Source organism: Melitaea cinxia, chromosome 19 (assembly GCF_905220565.1).
Source record: "Melitaea cinxia chromosome 19, ilMelCinx1.1, whole genome shotgun sequence".
NCBI lineage: Eukaryota > Metazoa > Arthropoda > Insecta > Lepidoptera > Nymphalidae > Melitaea > Melitaea cinxia.
The window spans coordinates 15,351,275-15,377,544 of NC_059412.1; the positions used below are offsets into that span (position 1 = coordinate 15,351,275).

Genomic DNA, 26,270 nt, shown 5'->3' on the forward strand with positions numbered 1-26,270 from the left:
GAAATTTCAAATTTTGTAACCACTAATTCGTGTAATATCATCTGCAGAATATAAACTTTTATTAATTATATTGCTATTTACAATTTCCAAGTACTACTGTATATTGCCATCGACGATGCGTTTGCGCAACAGTCACAGCACTGGTTTGTGGCTGTTGCACTGGCGGTTGTGGGTTCGATCCCCGCACATGACAAACATTTGTATCGGCCATACAGATCTTTGCCGTGGTCTGGGTGTTTGTGCAGTCCTTGTGGGTCTCCCCACCGTGCCTCGGAGAGCAGGTTAAACCATCGGTCCCAGTAGTTATCATGTACACCTGATAGCGATCATTATTCATAGTAGGGAATATATCCGCCAGCCATTGTGACATGATTCCATCTCCTCGATGCACCTCACCTAACCTAAATAGGAATGTTCTAGTTAAATTGAATCACAGGATCTCTCGCTAGCGCCAGCCTCAGCTAATAGTTCTGCAAATATCTCCAAATGCAATATGAAGAAGATTTGTGCCACAAAATCCTCTTTCGCCGCGTCGATGCCAGTAGCCAGACTATATCCGGGGCCAGACGGGAGCTCTCGCGTTCGGCCCACTACAGGCTGTTATCGCCGCCCTCTGGTTCGCCTCTCCCCCTTGCTCGACAATGAACACACAAAGTTGAAGAATATTGATTCTTCAACGGGGGGAGTATGTTAAGGAACGTCTCACATCTTGCGTTGCAATTCTTGGTTCACATCGTGTGGTCCGCACTTTAATTTATCGGTCATCGGTGTGAAGTGTTTATAAACTGTGAGTGCAATAGACAATCAGTGATGTGACAGAACGTTAGGTATATAAGACAGTGATTTGACATTTGAACTCTCTTTCCCATACTTCTTCTCGTCGTAAGAAGTGTTTGCTAAACAATGTAATCTTTATAATACAGTAATCTATTCTCTCAAATCTTTCATTTTCTCCATTTCAACAAACAACAAATTAAAATACAAGCAACAAGCAATACAACGAAACACCCGACCTATTCCGTTTTAATCTATTGCCTACATTACATTTACTGACTTGAATAAAATAAAAATATTTATTTATTTGTCTCATGGTACACATAATTTTAATTGCTTCAGCAAACAAAATCACACTCGCTGAAATGCTTATCATTTACTAAGTGCATACAACATTCACAAATTATTAAACAAAAGACTACTGTCTTTGGACCAAAAAAGAAACAATAAAATAGAAATTCCTGTTCCAAATTAAAATAAAAATAAAAAATAAAAAATAATAATAATAAAATAAAAATAGAAGATAAAATTTAAAGTTTCAATTAAGAAACGTCGTTGTTATTACTAATTTATAATTATATCTACTAGCTTTTTTATTATCTTTAGGCTGGAATAACTTTATTTGAAATAGAACTTTAACGCGTTATCTTCACTTGTTTTCTCAGGCCGTCGTCTAAAATATCAAATTCAAACTGCAATAACTTTTGATAAAGTAATGACATTATGGTTAAATAGAGATTATAAATGACTACAGAAAAAGTACGTTTTATTATTTTCATTCTGATTTTTAAACATACACTGAATACTGCCGCTACGATGCATGCTCAAACAAACAGACAGTCAGTCAGTCAGCTCAGCCTACTGCAGTCCACTGCTGGACATAGGCCTCCCCAAGATCGCGCCAGACATCCCGGTTTTCCGCAATCCTCATCCAGCCTACACCGGCAATCTTACGTAGATCGTCGGTCCAACGGGCCGGAGGACGTCCCACACTGCTTTTGCCAAGATGCGGTCTCCACTCCAGGACCCGTCTACTCCAACGGCCATCGATCCTGCGACACAGATGACCAGCCCACTGCCACTTCAACTTGCTAATTCTGACATAGTTTAGTTTCTAAAAAATACTGAAGTTATCAGATGAAAAAATAGCCTATGAAAGAACTGATGAAGTTAAAAAGTATCTAATGTAGAATTTTTATTCTCGAACTTCAAAATTTAGCGTATTTATTATTCGCAAACATCAACAATACAGAGGGTATAGAAATAAAACCGACGTCATCGTTTATTCGACCTTAAATACATATTGGATTAATATCAGCGTTTAATTCGCAGCAAGCGCTCGCTCGGAAAGCGAAATAGATCCTCACATTATTGCGAGGCGAACGACACGCTCGAACGGCGTCGCTAAATTGAGAAAACGCGCAAATCGGCTCATAACTAAATTATTATCGAACACAACTAATTTTAATACAGTGAAATTGTTTTCACGTAATTAGATCGATATAATATTTACGTTTCTATATTTTGCTATTGTAATTACGGAAGTTGAATTTGATGCATATTTGATACTGAATCACACCAGAACACCGCTGTAATAGGACTGGAGTTTTGGAATGACCAATTGTTGTTCTAAATAAATATACGGCTATAGTAAATTTGTTTCTTTTTACAGAGCCTGGTGTCGATATTATTTTACGTATGCAGGTAGTGTAGGAGCCATAGAATATAATAGTCTACTTTTTGCTACAATATTTATGGGAATAGCGTAACATAATTATGACATAACATCAAAATTTTTCATGTGAACGAAGTCGCGGGCAATTGTCTATTTGTGTTAAAATAGTGCGTAACGTATATATACCTAGCGCTTATCACAAATCACTATAACTAACTAGATGTAGAAAATAATGATTTCGTTAATATTTAATAAGTTCAACCGGCGGAAACTTTGAATTAATTAAAGATAGTTTAGGGAATAATAAGCTAAAATTTCTCGTCTTAAATCTGGCGACAGGTGAAGTTGGCGCTCATTTACTTTTGTTGCTAACTCACTGTTCTTGGTTCACAATATTTTCATATCCTTTCTTATTTTGCACTTGGAGTATAGAATTTAAGTTTTGCAAATAAATATTAGTAGATTTTTTGACGATTTGACGAAGGAAGTTTCATTGAAGCACCACAGATAATAGCTTTAAACTGCGGCTTCGCCTGCGTTGACTGAGGTAGGGCACAGCAGGAATTTCCTGCTCAAAATATTGAGCAGCCCGACTGGGGTAGTACCTCGACCTTACAGAAGATCACAGCAAAATAATACTGTTTTCAAGCAATATTGTGTTCCTGTTGGTGAGTAAGGTGACCAGAGCTCCTGGGGGGATTGGGGATTGGGTCGGCAACGCGCTTGCGATGCTTCTGGTGTTGCAGGTGTCTATAAGCTACGGTAATCGCTTACCATCAGGTGAGCCGTACGCTTGTTTACCGACCTAGTGACATAAAAAAAAAAAAAAAAAAAGTTGACTTAGCGATTTTGACAGTTCATTAAAATATTTTTGCCTTTGATTTATAATAGCAATGATAACGCGTTGTACTGGTGATAAAATTTTAAAATCGGTCTCGTAGTTTTTGATTTCGTTTTGTCAAACTCTCCCCCCCCCCCCCCCAGGAGCTCTGATCACCTTACTCGCCATAGGCATACAACACTAATTGAAAGCAGTGTTATTTAGCTGTGATAAGGTCGAGGTACTTCCTCAAGCGGGCTGCTCCAGATTTTGAGCGGGATATATCCTGCTGTGCCTCAGTTAAACCTCTCTTTCACTCCTCTTTACAATATTAATGTTGTTTCACTTTTTTAGAATATCAAAAACGCAATTTAAGTGGAAAATGCTGCAAACATATTTGCCATCATTACATGCCACCAGATATGATTTGGAGTTTGGACGTAATCATCTGTTACCATGGGCGTTCCTACAGTGGGATGAGTTTGTGAATTTGCCTCACTCTACCTCTAAGCAAATAAATATTTTAGACTAGCTTCTGCCTGCGACTTTGTCCGCGTGGAAATGGAACAATTCTGCCATACATGATTTTTGCCAAACTCTTATTGTTTAGGCAGGGCACGCAGCGGAAGCTCTCAAAAGGAAAAAATCTCGATCTTAAAACATTCTTCATTGGTGCTCCGCTCCTATTGGTCTTAGCGTTATGATATATAGCCAATAACCTTCCTCGATAAATGGGCTATTTAGCACTGAAAGAATTTTTCAAATCGGACCAGTAGTTGCTGAGATTAGGGCGTTCAAACAAACAAACAAACTCTTCAGCTTTATAATATTAGTACTTATAGATTTTAATAAGGAAATTGATACCTATAGCCAAAACCTCCGCAAGCTATTATCGAAGTAGAGTGGTGTGAAGATAGTGAAGGTAAATGAAAATGGAAGTAATTTTTTTTTTATGTATGTTCGGGGATAACTTCGTCGTTTATGAACCGATTTTGATAATTCTTTTTTTGTTAGAAAGGTGATATCCTAAGTGTGGTACCACGATAATAAAACCAGGATCTGATGAAAAGGATCCTAGAGAAATCGAGAGAAACCCTCGAAAATCCGCATAACTTTTTACTGGGTGTACCGATTTCGATGATTTTTAATTTAATCGAAAGCCGATGTTTATCATGTGGTCATATTTAAATTTCATCGAGATCTGATTACAACTTTCGGAATAATCTTTGATAATGCGTATTTACTTGACTATTTTTTCGTCTACCTACATTGTATTACTTTTCGATGTATGTCGGTTTTTTTCGTTTGTCAGGAAACACAATTATTATTTAATTCCTACTAATTAATCAGTTTTACATTTGTTTGTTTTTGCCTCACAGGCTCTACTACAAAATTCTAGGTACACCCACATCTGTCACTATTTCTAATCGTCTATATTACTTTAAAATAGCTGATGTTTTTATTTTAATTGCATGACATAATTCCTTAATGTTTTTTTTTTATTCTCTAATTATTATATTTCATTTTTTTTTAATTTATGTGAATAGGTTTTCAATTATCAATTTTAGATTGTACTATTTAGTTTTATAATAACTGCGATTTATTCATTAATGTTAATTTAATTTTACAATCAAATCATATTAAATTGTTTTTCATTTCAACTGTATGGTCAATTGATCGGGACTTTATTTTACTATGTTAGAATTGTTTTTTAATGTATTTTAATTAATATCGTTTGTTATAACAATCTTTATGTTTACGTGCTTAAATTAATAGAATGCGTGTAACACCTAATTAAGATAACGCTTACCTTTTAAGATACTTTGTTTATGATTATATGTGTCTATTGTCAGTCTATCTTGTTGGTGTTAAATAAATAAATAAATAAATAAATAAATAAATAAAATTGTTGATTGTGTGTACCTATAAAAGTTTACAATATTTTTTTACAATATTGTTATAAATAGCTTTGCAACAACATAACAAATATAAAAAAAAAATTACCAATAGTAATCTAAAATGAAAATAATATTTTGAGTATTTTGATAGAATTAAAGATATATATTTCTTCATATTCATTGACCATGTGTCATTACTCGCCTTCAATAAATATGCCTTTACACTCATAAAGCTGGCTGTGTGCGTCACGGACTCCTCGCGTTGTTGGTTGAAGATCGCGTCACGTAGTTATTTTATAACTTACTCGCGGCTTCGCTGCGAATTAAACTTTAACGTAACTCGGTTTGCTGTTTCAACTTTTAATAGACACCCTAATTGAACAAAAATTGCTTTGAAAATTATTTACGTACCCACCCAGTAATCTTGCTATAACATGTCAAAGTTTTTTTTATTTGTTTACATATATTCGACGCCGCGTTGGCGCAACGGTTACAGTCATGGATTGTACCTGTTGCGCTAACGGTTGTGGGTTCGATCCCCGCATATGACAAACATTTGTATTGGCCATACAGATGTTTTACGTGGTCTGGGTGTTTGTGCAGTCTTTACGGGTCTCCCCACCGTGCCTCGGAGAGCACGTTAAGCCGTCGGTCCCGGTTGTTATCATGTACACCTGATAGCGATCGTTACTCATAGTAGGAAATATATCCGCCAACCCGCATTGGGGCAGCGTGGTGGATTAAGCTCTGATCCTTCTCCTGACACGGGGAAAGAGGCCTATGTCCAGTAGTGGGATATTACAGGCTGAAGCGATATACAACTAAACTCCTGATGGTAAGCAATTAGCATAGACGCCTGCTAGCCTTACCATAATCCCCCCAGGTTACTCACCACAGGAACACAACACTGCTTGAAAGCCGAGTTATTTAGCTGTAATATACTTAACGGTAGAGGTAGGTATTTCCCCAGTTTGGCCGCTCCAAATTTTTTGAGCAGGATATTTTCTTCTGTGCCCTACCTCAGTTACGGTTTACGAAGTTCTGCGGTAGCCATTTTATTTCAAAATCTACATACATAATAGGTAAATTAATAAAATGGCTTGCACACTGCACATTAACTCATCCTTGATCCCATCTATCCGATCGTTTCAGACAAAGTTGTTCAAAGAGAGATTCGATATGTCAAACATATTATAATAAAACAATTTTTTATTGAGTTTTTTACATGCCCGACGTTTCGGATACTTTACAGTAACCATGGTCACGGGTGGACTGAAACTGAACTGAGAAAGTAGATTCGTAGCTAGAATACTTATATCAGTAGAAAGAACACGTGGATGTTTACCAAAAGTCGATAGTTCAGATTCAGGTTAATGCCAGATGTGCTCCTCTAATGGTTAGGTTAGTTAATTGCTTAGAGGAAAAAAAACTAAACACCGAAAATATGTAACAATATTTATATCATTAAATGAAGTTTTTTATAACTGTTACCCCAAATTTTAATTGAGCAATAAAACTGTAATTCATGGTAGCATTTAGTCATTTTTTTGTCCCCTCATATGAGCAAGCCTTTCCCAACTGTACTGCGACTTAGTTTTTAGTCTGCTTCCGTCCGCTCGAAGTTTCCCACACCAGAAACCCACGTTATACTTCTCGATACTAGATTTGATCACTCCTCTAATCCCCCAAAGATAAAATAGTTTATCTACAATCAGTTAAACTAGAAGCTACTTAGATAGCAATGATGTCAAAAAAATACATAATATCTATTATGCATATGAATATGTACGTAAGACTAGTCCAACTTTTTTGAAACTCATTCACGCTTAGACCACATAGTACTGCATAGTACTATCTGTTGTGTATATTTTTATTTATTTATTATAAATTTATTTATTTTAAAAGAATTTTCAGAAAATTGTCCGCAGTAATTGCACATCGATGATTATTATTTTAATATAAAAAAATAATAATATTTTGATATTATTTATTCAAGAAACTGGAATTGTATTCGTTTGTATCATTCAATAAAATGTATTTTTACTCTGGGACTTTTAAATCATAAAAAATTATACGATTCTTAATATATCTTCTACTGAAAACAAATGTTTGGTAACATTAGGTGTAAGGTGTGTTAAAAAAGTATTTAAGTAATAGTTATTTTGATTAAAGATGACGGTGGAGATTCGTAAAACCTTTCAGCTAGCTGATACAGCTGTTACGTTTCAATGTTTGACTGTAATGCTTGCTCATCACGCGCGTTGATCTCGTCCCGCGATGTATTACGAGCCGTATTGCCTCACGTCCCGCCGCCGTCCCGCTCCGTCTCGCGGGACGCAATCAGCGCCGGGATCCCGCGCTACGTGACAGCAAAGTGGGGCAAACAACACTAAACGACAACTTAAACTAGTGCACGTGATGGAGCTATCTATTGATGAATATTACGTGACACTGACACGTCTGACTAGTTTACTGTTCTATAGGTCGTACTATTGAATTAAAAACAACTAATGATGCATTGATAGCGATTCAAGTGATTGTGATTGTACAATTTCAATGTACATAAAGTATGAGTGTGGTAACCAAGCTATCGAGTTTTAAAATTGCTCGATTTCAATTAGATGGACCAAATAAAAACAGTGAATCTTAATCGAAAGGTCACAATTTCAAATCCGGACTAGAATTGAAGACTTTAAATCTTTTCCTCACCAAAATATAATACTATAATGATATCAATATTACCTACCTACAATTAAAGTTTTAAGATAATAGCTTAAATACAAAGTTATTGACAGTTACACATTTCTGCAAATCAACAAACTAAAACAAAACAAATCTAATCAAAATTGGTTCAGTGATTTAAGCGTAAAAGTATAACATACAGACAGACAGAGAAACAGGGTGACTTTCGTATTTATAATATTATTAGTATGGATTTCAATTACTCATAGATAGGCCACTAGTTGCTACCGTGGACGATACTGCAGGTTATTGCATCTAGACATTTATTTGATGAGTTCAAATAGCGACGAGCGCTCAGATCCGGCTCAACCGTGCGTCACTGACAGAGAGATGTGCATGTTTTATTTAGAACAGTATTTAATATTTGAAATGAAAAACTAATGTATCTACGTATTTATTTCTTATAATTCGCAACAATTAACATCTTGTAAGATCAATAATTGCTCAAAAACGAAAAAAAATCCGCATCGACAAGTAAAAAAAAAATTAAATACATAGTAATTACTAGCTGTGCCCGCAACTTGGTCCGAGTGGAATTTACAACAGTTATTGTTCAGTTCACAGAGTAAAAAATATTAAAAAAAAAATCTAGAATAAAAGTAGTCTAAGTTACTCCATATTACATCAGCTATCTGCCAGTTAAAGTCTCGTCAAAATCGATCCAGCCGTTTCAGAGATTAGCCGAAACAAACGACAAATAGAAAGACAGACAGACTGACAAAAATTAGAAAAAATGTTATTTTGGTATATGTACCATGTATACATACACTTACACATGAATTTTATAAAAAGCGGTTAATATTACAAACAGACACTCCAATTTTCAAATCGATCCCATTTAAATGTGACCACACAAGCACCAGCGTTCGATTTCAAAATAAGATAAAATTGGTGTACCTAGTAAAGCTATGAAGTAACACATAAAAAAAGTCGAATTGAGAACATCCTCCTTTTTGGAGACGGTTAAAAAATACGAGGCTATAAAAATATTTATGAAAAAATAATGTTGTTTATACTCGTACAACAAGCACCAAAATTTGATGCAACAAAAGAGCTTTGTATGGGTAACCGATCTCGGAGGCGACTCAAAGGGTATTTATTAGTCGAAAGCTTAATATCGGCGGATGATCCCCGGCGCGGAATATTGGGTGCCCTTTATGCCAACACTCACGCTAAGCCGACGTACCATTTAAAAATGCTAAGTCACCAGAAAATTCGTTTATGCTCTTTCGTACGGTGTTCATTGCCACTAATAGCAGTAAATAAATAATAACGTTTATTATCAATCAGACCTTTCTGGACCTTTCGATTCCCACTCGGAGTGGTGGATATTCGTATTTATACAAATATTTATTTCCGATCTGGTTGACTGTCCTTGTGGATCCTCCCAATAGCGCCTCGTATTTTTACACACACCTGATATCAATCATTACATAGTAGGGAATATATCCACCAACCCGCAGAGGAGCAGCGAGGTTAAGAACCGACCCTTCTACTTGTGGTAAATGAAACATTCGAAACCTTTCACGGCATTTATTACAAAGAACTCCGTTACAATATGTACAAAATTTAAACACATAGGTACTTTATGTATCCGTAACATAGTATAATGAACACAAACACAAATTAGATAATCTAACAAAACCAACACGTGCGAACTCGTGTGACATTTATTTTTATCTGATATTTCCAATCTGTATAAAATGGCGTTATTCGCGAACAAATCAAATATGATTCCTTAAATTAAGGTCTGTTTACAAGAACCATCCATCGAATCTAAAGGCTGCAACACACTCGCTCATCACACATTAAGTTAATTATTTAGTTATTTACCTATCAAAACATATTTACAAACAAGTACTTAACTAAATAGTTGAGAAATAAAGCAAATGTTTTACCGATTTGCGTTATTCAAATCTCTTAAATAATAAGTTGCACCTATATTCTGTATTTTTTAACAAAAGAGTACCGAAAATTTTGACTGCGTTGTTATTGGTTCGCGTAATCAACATAGAGTACGTTTCACACAAACGTTGTAGTTACATACACACTCAGTTTTAACTCAGTTGACTCAGCCTGCGCGTAGCACGTGTTTAGTGAACCAGGCCAGATTCTGCGTGAGTCATGGCGGACATGTTTCCAAAACAAATTATATACAAATGATTTAAATCATTTAAAGATTCTGATTGTAATAGATCACATAATGAAAATGCCCAAACAATATCAAGTTCAATAGGAATTCATGTCTCTACGGTGTACAAAGTAAACATTTTTTTCTTGTTTGAAAATAATAGTGTTATACATTATTTATATAAATTAGTTAAATACACATTAATAAATTACTAATTACGTCAAACAGAATTATAAATAAAATCAATTTATTATATTGTTTTCTAATGTTTACGCGAATTTTACTCATTTAATGAAACAACTTTTTTCCGGATTTTATCGCGGTTTATTAACTTTAGATTCCCGACGTTTCGGATACTTTACAGCAACCATGGTCACGGGAGGACTGAGGTGTCAGACGTCCTAACGTTACAAAGTTATTCGAAACTACCCGACATACATCAATATTTTATTTAGTCCTATCTACGCAGAATGTGCTAATTGAGTCTTTAATCTGTGGTAAATTATGCTTGGTTTTTGATTTAATTATATTAATAATGGGGTCTCAAGCAGGTGGTAATTGCCAGCCATCTTCTCTATTGAAATTTGGATTTTTTTTAATTTTAATAGCCTCACGGATCATTCTTGGTTGGAATCGATGTTCTTTTGCGAGGATCTGTGGTTTATCGAATCTAATATATTATATATATCAATTTATTATATTTTTTAATATATCTTTTTAAGGTTTATATTATATTTATTAAAGTAAAATTTTTATTCTATCGCCTTAAATTTTTTCGTTCATCTATCGCATGTCGCATGTCACAAGTGTTCCGCGGTATTTGTGTTTTGCTCTCTGTGGTAGTGCAAATGTTTTTATTCGCTAGTTTCACTTGCATCGTGGTTTCATAAAACCACACAATTCTCTTTTGTTACAAAGAGTAGCTGAAGTGGTAGTGGAGTGATAGCTAAAAATGGTCGTCATGTATCAACCATGTGATAACCAAGATCGAAACAAAAATATATGTTAGAGTAGTTCATTATTCACTTGTCGCAGAAAGTGCATCGGAAGGAAGCGATGACGATAGTTTTTAAGATTACAAGAGTTATATAATAATTATTTTATTTATAATTTCTTGTATAAGCAAGAAATATATTTATACTACATCCAAAATTTATTTATTATATTGTTATTTATTTATGAAATTATTTGTTTATTATTCCGTATAGTACTTAAATGTTAGAAGTATTCAATATGAACGGGCCTTTACAATTTCAAAAAAAAAAAAAAACAAAGGCGTCGGCCCCACCCATAACAATGACCTATCCCACTCTGTCAATATCGGAAATGAGCGAGACATACTCAGTACTCGTTTGTTTAAAAAAACAGACTATAGACTCCTATTATGCTATGTTATTAAATATAACGTGCGTGCAGGACCTCACAGTACATTAACGTTACACTGAGCCAATAAAAATGAAACAATAATTGTAAATCAAAATTTGTAAATTGTTGTTAATTTTGGCCAAACACTGAATATCTCTTATTGTCGACATTAATTTGCATTTAATTCATTAATTATCATTTACATGTTTTTAAATATTGCTTGTCTCATCTACACTCAACCATGAAGTATACTAAAAATATTTTACATCAGGGGTATCCAAACTTTGACACCTTAAGGCCATAATGATTTTCAGTATTTTCCAATGGCCAAAACAGTTATAATTTTTCTGATCTTAACTATATTTCTTTCGTTAAGTTTTACCGAACAAGTAAATAAAACAGACTAATTATCATTCTACGATTTCTTCTTTAAATTATCACAGCAATATTAACAACAATAAGAAATTAGCCGTAGCTGGCCAAATTAATGATACTGTCGGGCCGGATTTGGCTCGCGGGCCGTAGTTTGGAAACCCCTGTTTTAGATCAAAAAGTCCTCCGAAGTTAAAGCGCCACCATGTTTTTTCAATACTTTCACAAATATTATGCTGTGGTTTACCAATTCAAGACCAGGTGAATTAAGTTTTCAACAAAATAACCTACATATACTTGTGAAAATACTATTTGAGGCTATCCATAAATTACGTCACACGTTAAGGGGAGGTACGAGGTCGACGAAGTATGACATTGGATGACAAAAGATTGGGAGGGGTCTGACATTGTGACATCACTAACATGAATAAATAAAAATATGTGGTTGGAATGAAGATTGGGAAAGTCTCATAAATGTGACCATCGCTGACGAGGACGGTGGAGAGATCTAAAAATCATGAAATTCGTTTGACGTAATTTATGGATGGCCCCTTTTCAGCTTTGGTGGTCTTTACATTTATTGAAAAAAAAAAAATTTTTTAATAATATCAACTTTCCAGCTACATGTGTACTATTATGTATGAGACTATCCTATATCATTACTAATACTTGCTTGTGCATACAAAAATAGCTCTGTTTCCATATTACGACTATTAAACTAGTGTTTATCGCTTCATAACAACTATTGCACAATATTGCTAACTCTGAAAGCAGTTGCAACAACAAGGGATTACTTGACAGTCAAAGAATAATATTAATGATAAATGATAAACCGTTTTTTTTTCACATCTTGTAAAAAAAACCACAAGAACAGGTCAAAGAAACCAAGTGAAATTTGCTTGAGTTTTTACAGACACATTAGACATTTAAAGCAAATCAGCAGATGTGTCGTGTAAAACTCTGATTCCACATACTATATCATTGAAAAGATCATATAACTAAAACCAAATTGTGTAAGTAGCTCAGAATATTTGGGTTTTAGAAGCATTTGCTACACTAGTGTCATAATAATTAAAGCAAAAGGACTCTTTTCATTTTTTGACTTGTTTAAAAAATGTGACCCTGTATATATCACACCAAAGCCTTGTAATGATTTGACTCAAGTTTGGAATTGACAGTTTGAAAGAAATCTCACAAGTAAAATGTTCATAGTCTATATAGAAGAAGAGAAAGTATTAGTGTATGCAGGAGTTTAAAATTAGTGTTTGTATAAAAAAATTAAAACATTGCCATTTTAAAAACTAACTAATGGACAAACACATTCAAAGCATATCAGAAACATCTCAAGATTTTCGTATTTATGTGTTCTTCAAGTTAACCCATAAATTAAACAAACATGTTATATTCGGGTTACACCAGTTCTGTCCACAGGCACTTAATATTCAAATAATACTAAGGTTCAACGTTTTCTATTCTTCAGTATTTTCTTCTTGTTAAGACATATCTTCAAATGCTTCACAGCAAACAAACTCTGTATCATTGAAACAGCCACACAACCGAGTCGCACAACACTCAACAATACTTATGATTGTTTGCGAATTAACGAGAAACGCGGTACACTAGACATCATAAATGCGACGAATCACTTGGTTCACTGCGACACAGAATGTGGATGTTACGGAGCTTCGTCACGGACTCCGATGTGTCCGAACTTCCGACTATTATTGCACTTACAATTTACTGACACAACTTATGAATCGGCGGTTGGATACGAAAAATACGTCCTTGACAAATTTCTCAAAATAAAAAGTTAACTGAATGAGTACACTAGAGTAAAACGTATTCCTATCAGAAATGATATCTTATTGTAAAAGAAAATAAATGGAATACGGAAGTTTTTAGTGGCACTGATGTAATCTACGACTCCTGAACTACTCATTTACCGCCTCTGACTCCGTCTCCGGTTCCGACTCACTGCACCCAGTTGAGCCAGTGCACTTAACTTCGTCTTCGACTTCGCTCCAGACAGCCTCCGCGACATCCCTAAGACAGACGACACTGCACCCAGCGAGCCAGCGCACCCGACACTACCGGACGACCGCGTCACTCGGTGTACGTACAAGTGGCGATGTAGAAGTGTTCGTCGGGTGCCATCGTGAGCTTGCTGAGGTATTTGGTGAAGGAAGCGGCGCCCGTGTCGCAGTACACGAGGTTGAGGGCATTGTGTATGGGGGGCAGGGTGACTAGGGCGCCCTCCTCTGGGTCGCCCTCGGGCGCCACGTAGATAGTCTGGCCGCCACACAGTGGGTGCGTGGGCACGCCCAGGTATAGCACAGCTTCTAGCCGCGCTTGTTGGTAGTGTTCGCGCGGAGGCAGTAACTGGAACACGAGAAACGAATATATACGAGGAGAATCACACAGATAGGGTTGCTAGATCGTCGAACCTAGTAGCCGGACAGACTAGCCAGATTAGCTAGATATTGGGTTAAAAAAGCCAGACATCCTAACCTGGAATCTGCGTTTTTACAGAGACCTTTTTTTAAACATTTACAATAAATTCTCTTAAATTTTAATTGGGAGATGACTTGTCAAAATTAAGAAGTTTAACAAAACCTAGACAATAGACACTTAGAGATTTTGCCGCCCAGTAAAAATAAACGGTGTCTGGGTTTTTTTATTAAAAAAGCATTCAATATTCGCATTCAAAATAATCTAACTTTGTCCAGCTTTAATCAAACGTCTGACAATGCTACACACAAATATATTTGCTGTCTCTGTAACAGTCGCAAAAAAATTACGCAAAAAATACATAGTAAGTTACGTATAAATTTAATCAAATATGATAATCAAAAATTATGACAGCTTTTTATACAAGTAAGTCGACAAACAAATTTTCGGCTCTTGTGATGGTAAGCTGTTACTGTACACTATTGACGCCTGCAACACTAGAGAAATCACAAGCGCGTTGCCGATTCTACCCCCAATCTTCCCGGAAGTTCTAGTTACCTTACTGACCACCGAAACGTAAAACTGTTTGAAGGCAATATTATTTTAGCTGTGATCTTCTGTAAGATCGAGGTACTATCCGTCCCCTTTCCTAGTCGGGCTGCTCCAGATTTGGAGCAGGATATTTCCTGCTCCGTCCCACTTCAGCGATGTGAGGCAGCGCGCGGCACGTACGGTGAAGTCGCCGGGCGCCCAGCGCTGCAGCTCCAGGCGGCGCAGCGCGGCCAGCGGCAGGTCGGTGAAGTCGGCCAGCAGGCGCAGCCAGGCCGCGGCGCCCAGCAGGCGCGCCAGGCCGCGCACGGCGTGCGGCTCGTCCGCCGCCTCGCGCGCCAGCCAGCGCTCCGCCACGCGCCAGTAGCGCCGCTGCTGCGCCGGCCCGCAGCGCTCCCACTCCACGTCTGCGGGCGAGAGTCCCGTCAGCCTTCGTCTACGCGGCGGTCTCAGTGAGCGCTCGGGCTCGCGCGTCACCTGGCGCCTCCAGCGCGTCCAGCAGCGCCCGGCAGCGCGCCGGCTGCAGCACGTCCCGCAGGCACACCTCGCTGGCGCGCTCCATCTGCGTCTGCACCTGCGCGCGCACCCGCGCCGACAGGTACGTGCTCTCCACCCACTGGTTCAACAGCACCTGGACCACAAAAACAAACACATATAATAAGGCTGATGACGTCGATGATGAGTGACTGCAGTCAATTTTATCTCACTATTAATTTTTGTTAATCAATTTGTGTAGTAAGCCTATTGGCTTATCATTTGTAAATCCTCCGCTCTTGTTCTCTTGTTGTCAAAAACCTTCCCTTCCACTATGAGTCAACCAGTAGCCAGCGACAAGCCGCGCACTCACCGGCCTCTGGTGCGGCGGCAGCGCGCGCGGCGGCGCGGCGGGCGCGGGCGCGGGCGCCAGCGCCGGCCCGTGGAACCAGCCGTTGATGGACAGCCGCGGCAGCTCCAGCGACAGCACCTCGCCCACCTGCTCACGCTCGGGCCACTCACATATCCATTACTTTCACCACATTGCTTTACTGTCGCGACAATTCGAAATTTATTTCCAATACTCTTAATCTTATCAAGTTTTTTTTTTTGAGAAAGGGGCGTCCCCAATAATGCCAAGTTTATTTTTCTCATACATATTTTATAAATTTTCAGAATATTATCTTTAAATACACATATAATCTGATTAAATTTTGGGAAATAAAGGTGTTACAAATATTCAAACGGCCATCAAGATGGGCACGTTCAACAGAAAATAATAATATATCACAGCCTACTTGGTGGAAGGATTTGGGGCCGACGGCAAAGAAGGCGAGCGTGTTGTTAGCGGGGTAGGCCCGCAGCGCTACGCGAGCCGGGCCCGCCTCGTCGCACGAGAAGAGCTCCAGCGCACCGCCCATGTGCGGCCGCCAGCCGTCGCCGCACAGCTCCTGAGTGGACGACACTTGTAGGTTAACTGGTCTCTTGGAGAATCGGCAAGAAGCGGATACTAGAAGTCATATACCATTCCATTATGACTTCAAATATGTCACAAGGCTGCTGACTAAAATATCAAAACAAAAAAATGTAGATTTATTTTATAGTCTGTTGAAAAACATAGATGTTACTTTTGATTGCAATTAAAAATTCCCTTTAAGTAAAGTTAAAAAATATTGTTACTTGTAACATCATATTAGTTAAACTGTAATGCTGTTATAATTGTATGTTGATAGAAGAAAAAAAAATTGAATACTTTGAAAATCCAAAAATGTGAACTCAGTATTCGTTTAAAAGTTTTATTTGCAACTTACCAGCGCCCTCTAGTAGCTCGCTTAAAAACTAATGATTGACTATACAACGATTACGAATTCCATTATTTGATTTGGTTCTTTCAGATAATCACAAATGGTTTTGATTCATTAACATCACGTCATCATATTTTATTATGGTACCCAACTTAAAATATTTTTTGTAAAAATTGAAGGATTTGTCAGTCATGTTCAATAGGCTTCTTAGTTAAAAGTTTTCTGACATAAAAAAATTTCTACCTTATTTTGTCTAGTGGTTTTCGCGTTATTTTGCTATCATCCAAAATGTTGTCGTCCACCAAAATATTTTTTAATCAATTCCTTTACTATAATAGTATTAAAAAAAAGACTTCAAATGATATTTAATTTATAGTCTAATGTGTATTTTATAGCATATTAATGTATTGTTGCATGATGTTTAAGAGTTTCATATTTTTTCCGTATTTTTCATATTTTTCATTTATTCACTTTCCATATTTTTCATTTTGCGAGAGTAAAGCACAGTATACCTCCTTGGAGACGTTCAATAAATAAAATTATTACACCTACGAATCTATAGTGCTTAGATAAAAGACAATAACCGTTTTCAACTGCTGTTGTAAAATTTTGACGCCTTAATATTTCTTTTCATGATTATAATACAATTTTCAAAGATTTAGCTATCAAACTGCACTACTTGACTACTAACTACACTCAACTCACTACTAAGCACCGCTATATATCCGCAGTAGAGAACAAATAAACAAGGAACCTTAGGTTCATCCTTGGCCCCAGCATCCCCGGCCCCATTATGCAACAGAGGCGGAGGCGGAGGCGCACGAGGCGTCCAGGGCGCCAGGTATAGTATGAAAGCGACGCGCCGGTCGCCGAGCCGGTCATCGTGAACTAGCAGGTGGTCCCCAGGCCCGTACAGCGAACATGAGGCCGACACCGACGTCAGCTCTAGGCCTGTTACTTGGGATACCTGGAAGTTACAATTATACGAGTTAATTATTTTTTTAGTTTATCTTATTTATTACAAGATAATAAAAGGAAATTATGTAATGCATGTTAATAAGGATGAAAGTAAACAGAATATTTCTCATTATTTTGATATCCAAACCTTTGCTTAAGTTTGTCACCACAGTAATACTAAAACTACTCGAGACCAGTATTATTTAGCTGTAATCTTCTACAAGACTGAGACCCCAGTGTGGCTGCTCTAGATTTTGAGCAGAATGTTTCTTATTATTATTGTTATATTTACATTATATACATATTGTGATATTATTGCATAATACTTTGATATTTAAAAATACCTAATTCATAATTACATAACTCTTTTATTATAAGTACACTAGCTGACTCGGCAAACGTTGTCTTGCCGCTAAATGCTATCTAAAAATAGAGGTTGGTGGAAGAAGGGTGAATATTTAGGGTTGTATCTATTTTTCAACGCCAAATCATAATAAAATAAAGACTAAATAATTTATCTAAAAATTAAAACACAAAATTTAGGGGTGGACTACCCTTAACATTTAGGGGGATGAAAAATAGATGTTATTAGATTCTCAGACCGACCCAATATGCACACAAAATTTCATGAGAATCGGTCAAGCCATTTCGGAGAAGTTTAACTACAAACACCGCGACACGAGAATTTTATATATTAGATATTAATAGTCCCTATCTTATTATTATGTTCTTCAAACAAATATTAACATTTTTATTTTACTTGAATAGTAATTAGAGCATACTCTATATGAACCTTAGATAGCAACAGTTGGATGCCTGATAAACTTTAAAGTTTATTGTTTAATTACACAGCAATACAGTTTCATAATGTTAAGTAACGTTCTTAAATGTTATAATTATGTTTAAAGTGACAAATGTTGATAAGCGCATCTGATTGTTAGTATATACTGAACAGTTAAATATATCAGGGTTCGCCAAACCGATTCATAAAGGTAACCGTTTGAAACGGTTACCGTATGAATCGGATACCGATTGAAAAGGTTACCGTTTTATTTCGGTTCCAAAACCGTAATAAAACGGTTACCGATTAAACTGTAATACCGAAATATAACGTTATGTATTTCGGTTTTAAATGATTCGGAGAAGTAACAGAGGGTGACAAAATCTGTGAGCCATCGTTTAAAATGAAGAATCTGTAATGTTCCTTTGCTTTTATTGATAATGCTTGGTTTTTCATAAGACTGGCTTCTTTAACTATGAAAGTAATTAAGTTTTTTGTTTTGAATTATTCGTTATATGCAATATAAACATTAACGCGAAAAAGAGATGAAAACTTGCTCGCGTCACACAGTGGGCTGAAATTCACGTTTCATAGACATTCAAATTTATTTTTTCAAGTGACGCTTTTTTTGCTTGAATGCGATTGAGAATAACTGCTATATGCCTTATATAATGAACTTTCAGGTTTATAATCGTAAACAGCGCACTTAAAATTTTTTTAAAAAAAATTTGTATGGACTCGACATAATAAATGATGATATCTCCATAATCGCACAATTGCGCCTAATATCCTCTTAGGTTATTAAAATATAAATTATTTTTGATTTTTTGACATACTTCATGCTGCGGTCAAGCGTGCGTTTTTTTTTTAAAAAATCTTTAAAAAATTTACCAATTTTGTTTTCTTTATTTTTTGGTTTTTAACTAATATCAAGATTTACATGGGTGTATATATACTTTACATTTACTCAAATTAGTAGTGTGCTATATTAGAAAGTGAAATTCATTAAAATCCATAAAAAGATTTAATTATTACAATAAAAATATAATATGATAAAATTAAATAAGGCTATGAATATATTATTTTTATTATTGCCTTTTCTGTATCACTATCTTCAGAGCCGAACTCAAAGTTAGAGTTTATTTCAGCAATATCCCTAAACTGGAATTCAGGTGTTTGAAAATTCAGCAGATCCAATGTTTCAGCAAACACATTTTTCTTTTTATTGCATTCATTCGTTGGGTCTTACTGCTGAAATATCCACATATTCGGACGAAAGAAGAAGGCAAATTAAAATATCTTCATTGGAACTTATTCTGCTCTTCTTACGTGAGTGATGTTCTCTGAATTTTCTGAAGTCTTTGTCTCTAAAGTCTCGCTTCTAAAGTCTCTTCAGATAAATTCCCAATCGGTAGATACTATTGCGTTACAAGTGATAATTTCGGTTCCATGAAACAGTATCGTGTGCACTGTTGATGGCATGTAATACCAGTTGTATAATTCTAGATACTGTTCAGTAGTTATGTGCGCATATTCTTTAAATTTCAAAACATTGATGGATTAACGTGAAGTTATGGCTTGCAAAATTACAGAAAATCTTCGGATCAGAAATCTACAGAAGATGACTTGATGGAGTTCGGACTTTCTTCACTATATGCGCGCATAAACATGATCGAATGTATTTTTCATATAAATTAGATATTAAGAAGTGGTCTGCTAGAAAAGAAAGTGAGAAAGCCGCAGTGGATGCAAGAAAGGAACCTATCCAAGCCAAGTTCAAAACGGAACTAACCTATTAATCGATGTCTTAAGATAAGGTTATGGCACAACTAACGATGGGAACACTGCAAGACAATTTTTTGAATTTCATGTAAAGTTTGCGGCTATCACTGAACTAGATGAAGATCTGATCTGAAGATTTTCTTTCCGAAGATTCATCTGATCCGAATCCAATTTGCTGATCCGAAGATTCATCTAAGTTTTGGCTTTGAAATACACAGGCCAAAGACGGGCAGCAGCGTCTTCGGTGCGACAAAGCCAGCCGGTCACCAATCCGCCTACCCAGCGTGGTGACTATGGGCAAAACACATGAGTTCACGCCATTTTTGGCGTGAACTTGTGAGGCCTATGTTTTTTTTTTTTTTTTTTTTTTTAAATAAAGTTATGTCCACAGGCTTAAAGTGCCCATGCTTTTGTTATTCCGATTTTAAGTTTTATTACTGATCGTTTACTTGTTACACTACTGCAGCTTACACTAAGAGACCTAATTATTCTATCTTAGTATCCCTAATGCAGACGTGAGTCCACCGACCAAAATTATGCTAAACTTAATTGATATCTTACATGCAAAAAGACATAGAATTATATTGCGCCTTACTTTAATTATTGTTGTCACTATTATAATAATTATTATTATCTATGTTTATATATACACTTACTTGCTATCTATAATATATGTACACTTATTGTCTAGCTAACGTATATGTACACTTATGGCCTACTTGGCCTACTTACAATATACACTTAACCTATGTTATTATTAGTAATTTTTTTTTTTTTTTTTTTTTTTTTTTTTTTTTTTTTTTTTTTTTTTTTTTTCTTACTCCTAAGTTTTTTCCTTATACAATTTATTCCTACAAGTAAGGTGTGCTACAATTTTAACATTTCGAGCACACCCTCAATGACGGCGGCATCCCTGTGGTGAATCGCCATCCTGAGGCTGTGCTCGAGGATATCTTTTTCAGAAGTTTCCGCTGCCTTCGTCACAAAGCGACCAATTGCGTCGTCACGGTCGTCGGTGTAATAGACACAGGTGTTGGTATGCCTAGTCACCGCGACTACAGCGTGCGAGACGCTGTCGTGAATCTTGAGCCTCCTTGTCTTCGTCTGGAGGACAACGACGTCCTCATAGGTCTGGCCCTGCGCCTCATGGATGGTTAAGACGCGCGATCCCTCACCAGACCCGTATCCCTGGTCAGTCAGCAATCTCTTCTCCTCTTGCGTAAAGACCAGGTACAAGGTCCGGTCCCTTCCTACAGGAATGCGCGCGCCCGTGAGGCTCTCCACTCGCAAAGATCGGATCTTTGTGCTTGAGCTGTACACGGTCTTGTAAACCTCACTGATGGCAAAGGCGACGTCTTTGGGGTTACGATGCGTGCATGACAACTCACATGAGATGGTTGTTAACAGGTTTGGTCTGCGGTACCGCATTTCGAACAGGTTGTCCCTGTCGATGTACGGCAGCTGATTTATATCTCCAATGAGGACTACCTTCTCTGCTCCCGATAGTCGGGCGGCCATTACTATGGCTCCGAAATGGTTCATGAGGGCTTCGTCCACCGTTAGGCGTTTGATTTTTGAGCCCTCACGGAAACCATTTACCAGCACGGATGCCATAGTGCGCACCTTTTGCTTGGCCTTGTTGCCATAGCGGTGCGCCAGTTTTTCCTTTAGGTCTTTGGCCGCCTCGACTGTGGTCGTAATCACGACCTCCGTGTCCTCATCGAAGTCCCTGACTATGCGAGTTGTCTTACCGCATCCCGGTACACCGTTTATCCACTCCAGCGATGGTAGCCCCCAGGTCACGGACGGTAAACCGGCTTCCCGGTCGCCCGAGATGGTTTTCGCCATCCGCAGCATCCGGTCGCCCAGCATTACTTTCGTGCATCTGGCCACTACCACCACCGGGTCCCCTTCAGGTGTGTCGAAGGTTTGAGACTCCTCGTCACTCCCCTCAGACTCGACCGCGCTCACAAAACCTGCTGTGGTGTTATATGCAGCCATATACCTACCCGACATCTTGCCCTTGAGTATTTGTCGGGTTTTGCTGTTGTATATGGCTGCTTCGGCTTCCTCGAGTTCCACCTCCAGTAGCCTTTGGTGATCGTACTGGTAGGCCTGCATGATCTTTTTGCAGGTGGCCAGGCTTACCTCGCGGTTTGCCTTTATTATGGCCAGGAACTCGATTAGGGCGTTCTCTGCATGTTGAAACGGTGTGGACGCAGGTCGAAGTCTTGGTGGTTCTACTTGTCCCATATCGGCCCTAGTTCGAGCGGCGAGTGACGCCTCCGGGTGCCTCGGACTGTCGTCTTTGGTGAACCCGCTCAGCGTCCCCGATAGTCGCTCTCCCTGTCCAGCCTTTTTGGGAGAGGGGTGATGCGGGAGCTTACCTTGTTTCGGGGAGATGGTTGCCTGGATAAAGGTCGCCAATGACATCGAGCTCGGCTTAGACTCAGGTGCGGCCCTTGCTTTGCGTTGTTCAACCTTCTGGTTCTCGATCTTTTGTTGTAGGCGCTCCGAGCCACTAGGTGCGGGTTCGCTGACAGTCGGCAATGCAGGGGATGAAGGTGTTTTGGATTTCGGTCTTAAGTAACCAAGATCCTCCCCCCTGTCTTCGTAAACAATGACCTCACTGTTCTTAGAAGCCATTAGGCAATTAGGAGGCCTATGTTTAGCTGTGGACTGTATTAGGCTGAAATGATGATAATTCGTGCGATACACATATTTCAGCAGTAAGACCCAACGAATGAATGCAAAGAAAAAGAAAAATGTGTTTGCTGAAACATTGGATCTGCTGAATTTTCAAACACCTGAATTCCAGTTTAGGGATATTGCTGAAATAAACTCTAACTTTGAGTTCGGCTCTGAAGATAGTGATACAGAAAAGGCAATAATAAAAATAATATATTCATAGCCTTATTTAATTTTATCATATTATATTTTTATTGTAATAATTAAATCTTTTTATGGATTTTAATGAATTTCACTTTCTAATATAGCACACTACTAATTTGAGTAAATGTAAAGTATATATACACCCATGTAAATCTTGATATTAGTTAAAAACCAAAAAATAAAGAAAACAAAATTGGTAAATTTTTTAAAGATTTAAAAAAAAAAAACGCACGCTTGACCGCAGCATGAAGTATGTCAAAAAATCAAAAATAATTTATATTTTAATAACCTAAGAGGATATTAGGCGCAATTGTGCGATTATGGAGATATCATCATTTATTATGTCGAGTCCATACAAATTTTTTTTAAAAAAATTCTAAGTGCGCTGTTTACGATTATAAACCTGAAAGTTCATTATATAAGGCATATAGAAGTTATTATCAATCGCATTCAAGCAAAAAAAGCGTCACTTGAAAAAATAAATTTGAATGTCTATGAAACGTGAATTTCAGCCCACTGTGCGTCACGCCCGGGGCCTGTCGTCTATCACAAATAAATAAGTTTTAAGTAAAATCACGCAACACACGGGAGCGAATGAGATAGAGATATGGTTTACGTTCGGACCGCAATCCGAGCTAGCGCAGCGCAGCTACAAGAACGGGAATTGCCCGCTTAAACTTACGACGCGAACGTTATGCCTACTACCGGTTTATTTCGATACTGTATTACCGATATGATTCGGTTACCGAATGATTCTCTTACCGTTATTTTGATTCGATAAGTACCGTTTTATAAAGGTAAATAACCCATACCGGAATATCCCTGAAATATATATTGAAGTTAAATGCATGGTGTTGGCCTAATTTATTAAGCTTGACTCCATGCTTGTGCAATATTGTTTAGTCGTGTCGAAACACCTAAGTGTGTAACATAATATGACAAGTACAATAAACAGCCTACCCAAGTCATAATTTCAGTCTTCAACATGTCATAAATTCCTCTTATGCTACGCTGCCATGTTAAATTAGCTAAATCTGTTGTTTGATGGAATTCATAAAGATCCATTTTTTTCCTCGACCAATCCAGTGTGTTCATGTCGTCAACAATATTATTTATGATATCTGGGTTCTCCAGAAGCCCCTGTAGCCGGCACAAGCGGAAGGGGTCGCATGTTAGTGTAACTTCTTTACTTGTATAATCTTTCTCCTCTTCCCAATACGATTTTACTTTGTCTATAACATCTTGTGACTGTAAAAATAAAACAAACTCAGTCAAATAATGTTTAATAAAATAAAATAAAAAACTCAGTAAAAACAAATTTATTTAATTGATTATTATAAAAAATATATATCTTAAGTGTTTACCTTTAAGGCAGGGTTCAGTTTAGGATCATCCATTCTATTAGCTCTAGGATTCAGTTGTGTTTTAACTACCTTTTCGGAAATTTTATCTTTTATAACTACCGAGTCATCCTCCCATGGAGAATCTGAATCTGAGCTATAGTCAGATGATGATGACGACGAGGAATAATCTGTAAAATGACAACTATCAATTATTTTTATGAATCACAATTAATCTACTCTACCATAAAGTCTATTTAAGTTTTAGCTAATTTAAAGTGAGCAACATTCCCGCGCAAACTGGAAACTTCGGTGCTAAGTAACAATAAAAACTGTATTGACCTCGTCTAATTCTCTTAACTTCATCAGCAGACGCCTGGTAGGAAATAACAGCACAAACGTCGGAATCGTCGCTATCAGTGTCTGATATTTCAATAACTGCTGTGGAAATTTGCCGCTTAGCGGGCGGTCGTTTGTCTGCGTTTGAGTCACCGCTGCCTCCTGCGGCACTTGCCACTTCCTCATTGCCCGAAGAGGGCTCTTCTGTTTCTTTACTTGGTGAACTCATTTTGCAATATCTACCTACACTACATAATACACAGGAAAAACAATATCAAACCAAAACGATGCGACGCCTAACCTCAAAATTTACGAAGTTGACGTTAGAAACAAAATTGCCAGTAAAAAGTTTTTACTACACTAATAATTCGTTTTTACGTTTTGTTTTTACTAAATAAAAACTAATCAGTCTATTTCAAAACTTCAAAAATCCAATAAGTACATCAATATCATACGAATAATAAATGTTTCAAATACATACACATCTTACCTAGAATAAGTTATACTTACGCAGTGGCGTAGCAAGTAGTCGACAAGGGGGCACCCATACCCAAGGCGCTACTCACAAAGGGGCGCCAAATGCTCCGTATAACAAAAAATTGTTGGACATACATATTATATGGTTTTCTAATTGGCGGAGGAGTTAAAAAGGTATTGTACTATTGTGCCCCGGGCGCGTGTTAAGCTCGCTACGCCACTGTGCTTACGCTTCAGCCTGTAATATTCCACTGCTGTGAATAGGCCTCTTTCCCCATGTAGGAGAAGGATCAGAGCTTAATCCACCACGCTGCTATTTAATATATATAGGTGTGCACGAATATAATTTTAAAAAAAAAATAAAAATTTGGAATAACAAAAGCTCGTGGCATTATAAGCCTGTGGATATCACTTACCTACATTTAAAATATCCACAACCAATCCCGATCAAATCCAATAACGATCGCTATCAGGTGTAGGTACATGATAACAACCGGGACTGATGGGTTAACGTGCTCTCTTTCTTTTGGGAAGACCCACAAGGACTGAACAAACACCCAGACCACGGCAAACATCTGTATTCTGTATGGCCAATACAAACGTATGTCATGCGCGGGGATCGAACCCGCAACCGCCAGCGCAACAGCCACAAACCAGTGCTGTGACCGTTGCGCCAACGTGTCGTCTTAGATTAGATTAACTACATCTACAATTTTTATTATTATATTCTTTATTATTGAATAGCGTCATATGGATATTTGCTCTGACCCCACCTCGCCCCACCCAGGCGTATGAGGTATGACTGCTCACACGTGGTGGTTACAGGTTAATGGTTTTTGGTCAGATCAGTTGTTGGTCAGTAAAAGTCTGACGTAACCTCTTCGGTGCCCCCGCGCTGGAGAGTACCTATCCATGAGGATTTTCCCCACGTAAAAAGGCTAGCAACAACATCTTATATCTTTATCTATCTTCGTCTTATACCTTTATACTCTTTGATATCTTATTTATTTTGAATCAGTGACAGTCACACAAAACATAACCTAAAGTTAGTGTCAAGCAAAGAGTACATACTCTTTGAAGAGTACCTAAAAGTGTCAAGTGTAAACAAACTGTAAATGGTATAAACGTAAACAAAATAAGTTTAATAAGA

At 37.4% G+C, this 26,270-nt stretch overlaps 1 protein-coding gene across 1 annotated transcript; it reads right to left on the bottom strand.

Moving 5' to 3' along the window:
- Positions 1-13,860: 13,860 nt before the first annotated feature.
- Positions 13,861-24,872, bottom strand: LOC123662814 (prolyl 3-hydroxylase sudestada1). The gene is made up of 9 exons (XM_045597609.1): positions 24,647-24,872; positions 24,329-24,495; positions 23,925-24,212; positions 17,331-17,519; positions 16,046-16,231; positions 15,607-15,747; positions 15,252-15,405; positions 14,958-15,181; positions 13,861-14,156 (listed from the first exon to the last, which is right to left on the bottom strand). Exons 1-9 carry the CDS (start codon positions 24,870-24,872, stop codon positions 13,881-13,883), a joined length of 1,851 nt encoding a protein of 616 aa, XP_045453565.1. The 3' UTR covers positions 13,861-13,880.
- Positions 24,873-26,270: the final 1,398 nt, after the last annotated feature.